This window comes from Podarcis raffonei, chromosome 1 (assembly GCF_027172205.1).
Source record: "Podarcis raffonei isolate rPodRaf1 chromosome 1, rPodRaf1.pri, whole genome shotgun sequence".
Classification (NCBI taxonomy): domain Eukaryota; kingdom Metazoa; phylum Chordata; class Lepidosauria; order Squamata; family Lacertidae; genus Podarcis; species Podarcis raffonei.
The window spans coordinates 23,205,428-23,215,983 of record NC_070602.1 but is presented as its reverse complement, the minus strand read 5'-3'; the positions used below and the strand labels follow the sequence as shown (position 1 = coordinate 23,215,983).

General features: G+C 36.6%; 1 protein-coding gene across 1 annotated transcript in view; it reads right to left on the bottom strand.

The window, feature by feature from the left end:
- Positions 1-263: 263 nt before the first annotated feature.
- Positions 264-10,556, bottom strand: part of RPS6KA5 (ribosomal protein S6 kinase A5) — a 41,286-nt gene continuing 30,993 nt past the window's right edge. The window contains exon 17 of the mRNA XM_053377011.1: positions 264-9,493. Coding sequence (XP_053232986.1) covers positions 9,254-9,493 — 240 coding nt within the window. The 3' untranslated portion in view covers positions 264-9,253. The remainder of the gene's footprint in view (positions 9,494-10,556) is intronic.

Below are 10,556 nucleotides of genomic sequence, written 5' to 3'. Positions count from 1 at the left end.
CTTGGGGCTAGCCCAGCTGGGGTTGGGGGAGCCCTCCTGCCCTCCAGCTGAGCAGCAGCCTGGGCCAGCTGCCTTGGCCCTAGCCTGCAAGGCACTGGGGTGAAAGGGCCCTAGCTCCAGCAGTGATGAAAATCTAACATTTTCCACCCCCAACATCTGGTTCTTAGTTTTAGAAGTGTAACAAACACTAGTATTTCAGCAAAGTGTACACTACAAAGAATACATTGTTGATAAATAAACAAATAAACTGATGACACATGTAGTACTTTGTACACAGACAAGTTTATTTTTTGAGGGTAGAACAAATATATTTGAACATATACACAGTTATGAAATTGTAATAAGCCCTTACTGCTTTTAAAATTTAAATCCACACATAAAACATTTCAGCAAACTTCAAGACTTTTTTTTTGACAAATGCAAGTTTCAACTTTGTTGCTTTTTGAAGTTGATACAACTCATTCAAGACTTGCCAAATAAAGGGAGACCAAATTAAAGACATGTAAAAAGCATGCATCTTTGTTAACATTTACACAAATACTTGTCAACACTGACAATTAAAAGTAAATAGTATAAAATCCTTTAATTTGTGTACAGTATTTAGAAACTGTTGAATGGCAGTATCGACTGTAACAGTAATAAAGAATCCAAGAAAGATTAACACAGCTTAATGTGTGATATATATGTAACCCTGGGGATTGGGATGCTGGAGGAGGAAAAACACATAAATTCTTCTTTCATCAAAATAATTCTAAAGGAGCCTATGTTCCACTGTACACAGTAAGTTAGCAAGTTCTAGCCCAGCTAGAATGAAACAATCCCAACATTTTAAAACTACTGTTAATTGTTTGCATATAAACCATATAAATATTACACTTTGGGAAGATGTCTGAATAAAAGCCTTTATTGTATATATTATATTTGCATGAAAAAAGAAAAAACCTATTATATATCTAATAAGAACCTGTAAATTAATAATTAAAATTAAAATTCTATCATGGTACAAAGTTTGCATATTTAAAAAAAGATATTCTATGGATAGATATGTTTCTATCATAGTTCCCAAAATGTTATATATTAACAACTTCACAAATAGAGATAACGTACGAAGGAAATATACATTTAAAATATCAGTAGAGTGTTAAAGTTTACAAAACAAGCAGGTTCTTTGTGAAAACCACAAAGATCTTGCTTATTTGATCTACAGTTAAATGTTTAAAAATAGTTATCTCCTTAAGCAAAGCAAAAGCTTGTGCTTCACAATGCAATCCTCGTGTCAACAGCTTCCAGCTTACTCAGTACTTCAGATGCACCTTGTTCTATTTTCTTCCCTTTTCCTGATGTGTTTTCCAATATATAGTCACATCCATCAGTTGTACCCACAGTAGCCTCAGCATATGAGAAATTAGTCTCAAGTTTAACACACACCATTAAACACACTTACAGTGCAACCCTAGCCATGCCTACTCAGAAGTAAATCCTACTGAACTCAATGGGGCTTTCTAATAGGTAATTTAGATTAGGATTGCAGACTTCTATAATAGTACTTATATACTGCTTTTCAGGGCAAAGCCCTCCCAAGGCAGCTTACAAAATATAGTTAAGACTGTAAAACAAATGTCCAAGATACAAATAAAGCAATCCAATTACAAAAGCTAAAAACAGCAGTGGTTTAAAGCAGTCAGATGCCCTACTCAGACTGACATAGAAGACTAGTGGAATGCACTTGCTGAATTACCAGAACTCCCATACGCCCCTTTCCTGATGCGACAGAGCATTCATAAAGTTACATGAGCACATCTGATCATTTTGAAAGGCCAACAGCAAAGGGAAAAATTATTCTTATACCCTGATCCTAGAAACTATCCAACCATGATGATCAAATAGGTCTTCATGCCAAAGCTGCTTTTGTACTCAAAATGGGCAGAGCTGGTTATGGGGAGGAAGCAGCCTGACAATCCCTTTTCCATGTTTCCACAGCATTTTATCGAATTAGGATACCGTATATTGATTTCTTCCTAAATTTAAGGCAGGCATAGTCTATGCATGCTAATCATCTGCCAAGCAGGTGAATCATGGGTCTACCAACTCAGTCCAGGTTCCCATTTCCTCCAGGTTATTGGTGCTAGAGGTGTCCATGTTTTTTTTAGTTGCTTCACCTTGGCTTCAGACCTTTACAGTCAAGGATTAATTCAGGTGCCTCTTATCAAGCTAATCTGCTACATAAGGACTACAATCCTGTCACTGGATCAGGGTGTGGGAAGGACCCACACTGATTTCCATGTGACACATATACTTTGACTCTACATATGTTTTAATAGGAGATAAGAAGATCGTTCATTTACAGGAAAAACCCCACTATTTATCCTACACTGCTTCATTACATTTACCACAATACACTTGGAAATGTGTTGTGGGTTTCAACTGTACATTATACTTAAATACAGATACAATAAATAATACACTATCTCCTAGAACAACACAAATAGCATTTGTTAATAAAGGATATTTGGAGAACTCTGACTAATGTTGTGGTAACTATTAGGGAGTTATATCCAAGTGCTTTCAGAAATAAAGGAGTAACAATGCAAAGGAAAGGAAATAAAATTGTTAAGAAACCCATTCATTTTAGAATAAAGAGGGGGGGAATTATATTCAAGAGTACATACCAAAATTGTGCCTCATGTTACAAATGTAAAAAGAAGTTATTTAGAAGTGTCATTATTCTTGGGTGTAACCTTTAAAAATGAAATGTCATAATTTAAGAGACAAGCTCTCTCTCTTATAGTATTAGTTTTCCTTTCAATTCTTATTTTTCTGATTTACCAAATCTATAAAATCTATAAAACCATTATGGAACACTATTTACCCTGATCTGCTACACAAGCCAAGTAGGTTAACTGTAGCACATACTCTGAAGAAAGTACCAGTACAAAACTCAGGAGTTGCTAGGAGCATAAGACAAGCCAATGGTCCAAAGACGTGCCTTTCGGATCAGGCCAATGGCCCATCTAGTCTAAAGTCCTGTTCCTAGTGGCCAACCAAATGCCTCTGGGAAGCCTGCAAGCTGGACACAAGAACAACAGCACTCTGCCCACCTTCAGTTCCCAGCAACTGGCATTCATATTGCCTCTGACAGTGGAGGCAGCATGGTTAGTAGCCACTGATACAGCATTGTATTCCATGGATTTGTCTAACCTGCTCTTAAAGCCATCCAAATTAATTACAGTCAAAATGATGTTTGTGATAGTATCTCAGGAACATACTTATCTCTTATGCTGGTCGTTGGTTAGGGGATATCACTCCCCCCCCCCAGCAGTTAGCATTTCCGTTGTCACTGCAAGTGTTTTGAGGAAGGGGATTGTACAAGCATCATAAGCATCTAAAGGTGTGCTTATAACATCACTGGAAATGTGAAAAATCAATCTCCCAATTATTTTGGGAGAACTTGTACTGATTTTTTTTTTTAATGTGCTGGATATATCCCCTTCCATTGTGCAAAGCAAACTTTCTTCCACCACAAAAATAAATATGCTGCAAGCAGTTGCAGCTCTCTCGAGACATGGCTTTTTCATCCTTCCCATTCATTCTACCACTTTAAAATGGCTGAGGCTTCCTCAAGAGATTTCTAAGTGCTCCACCCTGTTTACGCCACCACCCTCACTGTTCCGAAGAGTCTCCCAATCCAATGGAGAAGGTTTGGCCAAACATGCAGTGTCACCCATAGAGGGATGCAGGACAGATGACACGGAATGTGCTATTGGGCTAGTCTGAAGAGGAGTGGCAGTTGTAAGAAGAATTTATATAAATATAAAATATAAAACTGGAGAGACCAATCAATCAAAAAGATTTCTTGGCTTTAAAAACAAAAGCACTTTTAAAGCACTAATTATTCCTAAACTTCTAGAAATATCCCAATGAACATTTAACGTACTTTTTATCCATCTATACATCTTTCAGTTCATGCCTTTTGCATAAGCCTAAAACAGCATATAAGATCTGGCTATGCTGTTTCTAAATATTTGTCATAATTAAGAACTTTATTTAGAAATGTTAGGGACTAATTAGTGCATATCTTTAACATCTAGCAAACAATATGCTTACATTTATTATATTTTTAACAATAGAAAAGGACAGAAAATTCTCAGCAAGTTGAACAAACATGCTTAAAATGGAGCTAACTGGATTACAAATAAGGGTGTCGGAATTGTATTATGTCACCTAACACATCAACCTTTTGTGGCAAACTCTTCTATATTAGTGCCACAATTGACTAGAAAGGGGGTGTTTCCAACTCAGTTTAAATAATCTCTAGTAGCAAGACTGGAAAAGAGCCTTGCCTTAGATCCTGGAGATCTACTACTGCCATTCAGACTGTACTGGGCTGGATGGACTAAGTCAATAAAAAAGGAGATGGAAGTAAATAAAGCCTATTGTTTTGATTTTAGTTCAACTGAATTAAACATTCAATTGACTATGCAGGATTATGGATAACACAATCCTATGTATATTTACTCAGCAATGAATCCCACAGAGTTCAAGGGAGCTTACTCCCAGTTAACCATGTAAAGGATTTTAGCATAAAAACATTAACTAGTGAAGGACACAAAACCAATTAAGGGGAACAAGCTTTGCACACAGATAACTATCATAACAATTCTGTTTCATGCCACAAATCAACATTATCTTCTCTTTTGTAGCAATATAAGCCTTAAGATAAACACAACAGAAAATTATATATTTAGCCATACCAGTATCTGTGTGTTTACATTGCTTACTCTAGTAGAAAAGAAACCCTGATTAGTTATATAAAATTTGGGGTTTACATTTTATCCTTGTTTGGTTTATCAGGTAGGATCCAGATTTGCCCAGAACAGAATTCTCCCAAAGGCAGATGGAAAATTTCATTTATTTCCCCTTTTCCTTGCAACGCCCCCGCCCTGCCTGGTTCCTCAAAATCACATCTTCCCTGCTTCCTCCATGTAATAGTGTATATGGATTGTTTTTATGTATACCTGATACAAATATTTTCTCTGTAAATATATTATAACATTTTTTTCTTGAAATGAAAACAAAGAAAAACAAAGTTTTCTAGCTTCACTGGAGGAGTTTACTAAAATAATATTGCACCAACCTTACTGGTGTCCTGGAGAATCAATTAAGAAATTAGTCAGAGAAGGAAGTCATCCACAGCCCTGCCCCCAGTTCTGTTGCACTGCGGACAGGAAACAATATCCATTTGCCTGAAAGACTGAACACTAAACAGGATCAAGCCATAAGAAATTATTTGCTTCACGCTTTTAGTATTTTTTTTCTATCAACTTAAAGTAATAACATTTTATTAAACTAATTAATTGTCCGATGCAAGTAACAATACCATAAAAGCATTTATGGCAACACAACTGCATCTGTACCACTTAATCTCTAACCACTATTATCATACTACTTTCTCTACTTAGCATATTATACCTATTTCAAAATGTAACCAATAAAATTATATAGTGTACACATTCAAAATTTTGAAAACATATCTGTTTGAACAAAAACATAATGAAAGTTGTGCTCTGCACCCACTTATGCTTTTATCAGATAAAATCCGCTCCCAAGAGTACAAAAATGTTCACGATCTTTCTTGATAGCTGCCTGTGCAAGAGAACAATGGAAATACAAACTCCCCTTTTTCCTGAGAAATTAAATCATTATTTTACTTTGCACATTTTATGAAGTCCTACCAAATATCAATGAAACTATTCTAATATAAAACACCATTTATTTGGATTTCTCCAAAAGGGACTAGATTTTTTAAAAATAATTATTTTAAACTATATATAAATTTAAACTAGGGCTCATCGCATTGCAATTTAATCTGCTGAGCCACTAGGACTTCATTTTAAAAGTACACATTTTAATCAATCTTAAAAGTGAAATGGAAAATCAAAAGAAGTATAGCAAAACATTTCTGTTTAATTTACTGAACCTTAAAACAGATTTCATCTATTAATTGGTGCTTTTTGCAAAATCATGACGCCTTGATTTATTACGGAGAAAATGTTCCATTGTATAGGTCAATACAATGGGGGGCTTGGGGAGGGAAGGTCATATTCTCAAAGATTCACAAGTGAATCCAAACTAAATGCTGGCATAGTACTGAACAGCTTAACTTAAACTACTACTTTAAGTTATTTGTGCTATCATCGCATAAAACTTTAAAATATAAAGATCCGGATAATGTAAACAATAGTTTTCATATTTTCCATCAGCGTAGAAACTCTGTGGCAATTTATCTCAAAGGATTCAATTAAGAGCACAATCCTATGCATATTTACTCAGAATTAGGCCCCAATGAATTCAATGGGGCTTACTTCCAAGTAAGTATGCAAAAGACTACAGCCTAAGTAATTCATATAAATAAACTGTGAGAACTTATCAGACTCAAAGATGTGCCACTTCTTTAGCACCAGGGCCACACTGGAAACTTCTAAGTGTTCCAGCTTATCTACCTTAAAAATGAAAAAAGAAAGAAAGAAAAGCAGTACAAGCTTCTGTCCCGTCCATGTTTGAATATATAGACTGCAGGCATAATTTAAGTTCCTAAACACAGTGTGGAAGCCAAGGCACATCTGGTGAACAAGCTGTGTTAATTCTGTGCTGTATGGATCTTGGAATTAACAACTCCAAATGTGAACAAACTCAGATTAGGATGTCAAATGATTAAGTCACTTAAGCCACCTCAAGGGACAAAATAATTATGGTTGCAATTATATGATCTTTGCTAGTCAGTTAAGCTTCATTGAACTCAGCAGCTTGTGCTTTTAAGTAAGCATGCATTAACAAACATGCAAAAGATCACACTGCTCATCTGTTGCTAAATTACAAGCCTTCTAGTTTCTATCACTAGATCTGCAAGGCTACTTTTACAACAAGAGCCAGAATCTTAACTTTTTCGTAAATGACAACTTGATTGCAAGAATGCTAACAAGAATCTAGAAAGCCACACAAAAAATACCTCTTGGACCATTTATCTCATTCCTGATGCAAGTGCTACCAATTACACTACAGCAACACAGAAAAATATAGTCTTTTCAAGACAGTTTTCCACCAATTTCCATAGGTAAGCCTGCATTAGGTTTCTCAAAACACTGATAATAGATGCAACTTTGTAAACAAGCCATATATATATATATATATATATATATATATATATATATATATATATAAATTTTTGCATAGGATTTGGATCTAGTTTATTTTACAATGCAGCAAGGTGTTTTTACAAACGACCAGATGTTCTCTGATCATGCAAATAAACTGCCCCAAAGAATTCACAATGGGACTACTCAATAACTTTTTGCAAGACTGGAGCACAGGTGCTGTAGAAGTGCTCTGCATATGTTGAGAAATTATGCTTCACAATTAAAAATGTTAACATTTTAAATGCATCAGTAAGTCACATTTATGATTCCAAATATATTACAGCCACGGTAGGAAATCTTACCGTATTACAAACACAGTGTACAAATGCGAAGCACAGTGTTTGATAGAATATCCCTTTAGTTTTCCCAGTGCATATATGGTTTAAAGTCAAAACATGCCCCAACATGAGAGGAGGCAAAATCTGAAGAGTATTGCGTATAGGTATGGAAATCATGGCAAGAAAACAAAAGCTTAATATTGCAAAGCAGAATGATGTAATAAGTTCATAATTCTCACTGAAGTTACTAGAGCATCTCTAAGTTACACAGCATCTCCAAAAGGCATTTTTCACTTTGTTCAGCTACTCACCAAATGCAATTATAGGTGTACCAAATCATGCGTAAGCATTACGTATCATTAAAACCTCTAATATTATGCTACAACTAGATAGCACACTGTCAGATATATCACAGCATGCTTAATTGTTGGACCCACACATGATAGCAGGAATATAGAATCTGCAATTAAGAGAAAATCATTTTTATATTTAGCAACGAGGCATAAATATATAAGATAAACCTATTTGTTCAGAAAATCTTGTCATATTTTTAGCACTGAATGCTAAGAAAACAGTAAGTTCCTCTTATAAGTACTGTATTAGAAGCTATTAAAAAAACCCAAAAGTCGTTCAAAATAGAAAATAGGAAATGGCCAAAATCTACAGAAGAAGTAATCACAAAGTTCTGCATACTAGTTGCCAAGCCCTGAACAGCAAAAATGTTGCCTGTGTATTGTGCAAGGATTTGTGCATCCATTTCACATGCTGAAAATTATCTTTGGATGTGACTTGATTTTCCTTATGCAGGAAACCTGCATAAGGACAAAAGCTGCTGCATATGGGGAAGCCACTATTTTTGATCCTGGCCATTATGTTTCAAGACTCTTAAAATCATACTGTCATCTTTCTAATATACAGAAATTTCCAAAGAAAACCAACCTTAATTAAGATGTCTGCATGAATCCTGGAGAGTCACTGCTAGTAAATGGAGTTCTGAGAGCTTATGAAACTATATTTCCTTAACTAGCAATGAGAAAGCCCATTTTGCATGTCCAGTTACCTCAAAGGACTACAAGGGCTGGATTCAACTAACCCAGTGTGCTTGTGGAAGCCAGTTCTGGGACTCCCAGTAGCACAATTGGGCTTCCCCCTTCTCCTCCCCCCATGTGCCCTGCCCGCTCCTCCCATAAATGTGGAGAGTTGGGAGAACCCCCAGAACAGCACATGGGGGGTGGTGGGAGAGAGGGGAGATGGTTCTGTCTGGCAAGCAAAAATTATTGTGCTGGTGGAAAATGTTTTATTAGTATGATGTTGAACTCCACCCCAAGTTTTGTTCATTAATAGCTTCAACAACTTCAATGCTGGTTATAACCACAGCAGTATTTTAAAATGTCCTATTTCAGACTAGGACTGAAACAAAAGATTAGAAAATAGAATGTGTGCCTTTAAGTTATGGGCAGAATCCAACAAGTGATCTTGTGCTTACGGAAGGATTTTTGATCCCGCAGAGGCATTTGCTAACAGAAGAGATGAGATTCAATTCTTACTGAGTTCCCCATCTCAGTCTCCAGTGCCCACCCCAAGAATCTGCACCAGAGAGTTGGAGGACACTCCAGAATAGAGTTAATGAATGTCTCCCCTATTTTAGTGGACACCTCCACTGGATCAGAAGTCCTTCCATCAGTAAAAGGGTATCAGTTGGATTTTCCATACACATATAAACATTCTTTTTAAAGGAATGCATATGCCAGCAAATTCTTCATCAGAGCAAATCTCTGTTTTTCAGTCAGAGAATTGGAAGATGCTCTCTGGATTATTGCTGTCTGCAGGAATTGCTGGCTGCAGGGTCTTTGTAGGAGTAGTTTTACCATGCGAATGAGAAGAAGAAGAATGAGAACTTTCACTGGAACTGCTTCGAGTCTCGGTACTTGTACTTGTTTTTTTCATCTTCCTTCTTTTTGCAAGAGGTGCCTTGTCAACATTCTGTAGGCAAAATCCTTCCCTCTTATATTTGTTAAAGGCCTATTTTAAAAGATAAATGCATTTGTGTATATTCAAACTGAAACCAGTTTTTATAGTTGCTTAAATATGAAAGTATTAAGAATATTTCCCCTAAAGAATTGCATTACGGACTTCAAAACATTTTTAGCAAAAAGACTTGATTAAATATCCAACAATTAATATACCATTTAATATTGTTGTAGGCTACAATCCTAGCTTCTAATGTAAATTTACCTATTGTTCCTGGCAGTTTCACAAATGGTAGGTATCCTAAAAGCAGAAAGAGAGGTAGGCTTCCATACTACAAGCAACAAGCCTAATTCATTCCACCATTTCTTCCGGAAATACTTATTAGTGTCAGGGGCTGTGTCAAGAGGTCCTAGGCAAACTACATTCTGATGGACTCACACCTTTACGTGTCAGACCTAGACCCAGTGCAAATGCAGCTTTAAAGGTTGGGGCAGAGTAAGCATCAGTGATGCTGGAACCTCAGCAGCAATCAAACACAATGTGGTGACACTAAGGCCTTCTGACACCCATTTGAGGGGCTTAGTCCATATCTTGGCTAAATATGAGGCCTGGAGTCAGTTGTAGATTTGGTGACAGAAATGGCTGCTGGGGCATAAGAGTTGACAACTTATTAGCTTTGTGGGAGTTGCACAGGGTTTGGGGGAAGGGTACCATTTTTCTCAAATAATAGTAAGGAATGGAAGAGAATTTGGTTTAGGTTTTAAAAAATAGTTTAAGAAGTACTTTTGAGGAAAAGAAGTATAGAAGGTTGGATTTAGAAAGTGCCCTTTTCAGCGTACCTTTATCCTTCGTTAATGCAGATTTTGAATCTCAAAAGATGGGTGTCATAATGTTTGTATTATTATTATAATCTTTATAAAAGTAAAGGTAAAGGTACCCCTGCCCGTACGGGCCAGTCTTGCCAGACTCTAGGGTTGTGCGCTCATCTCACTCTATAGGCCGGGAGCCAGCGCTGTCCGCAGACACTTCCGGGTCACGTGGCCAGCGTGACAAGCTGCATCTGGCTAGCCAGCGCAGCACACGGAACGCCGTTTACCTTCCCGCTGGTAAGCGG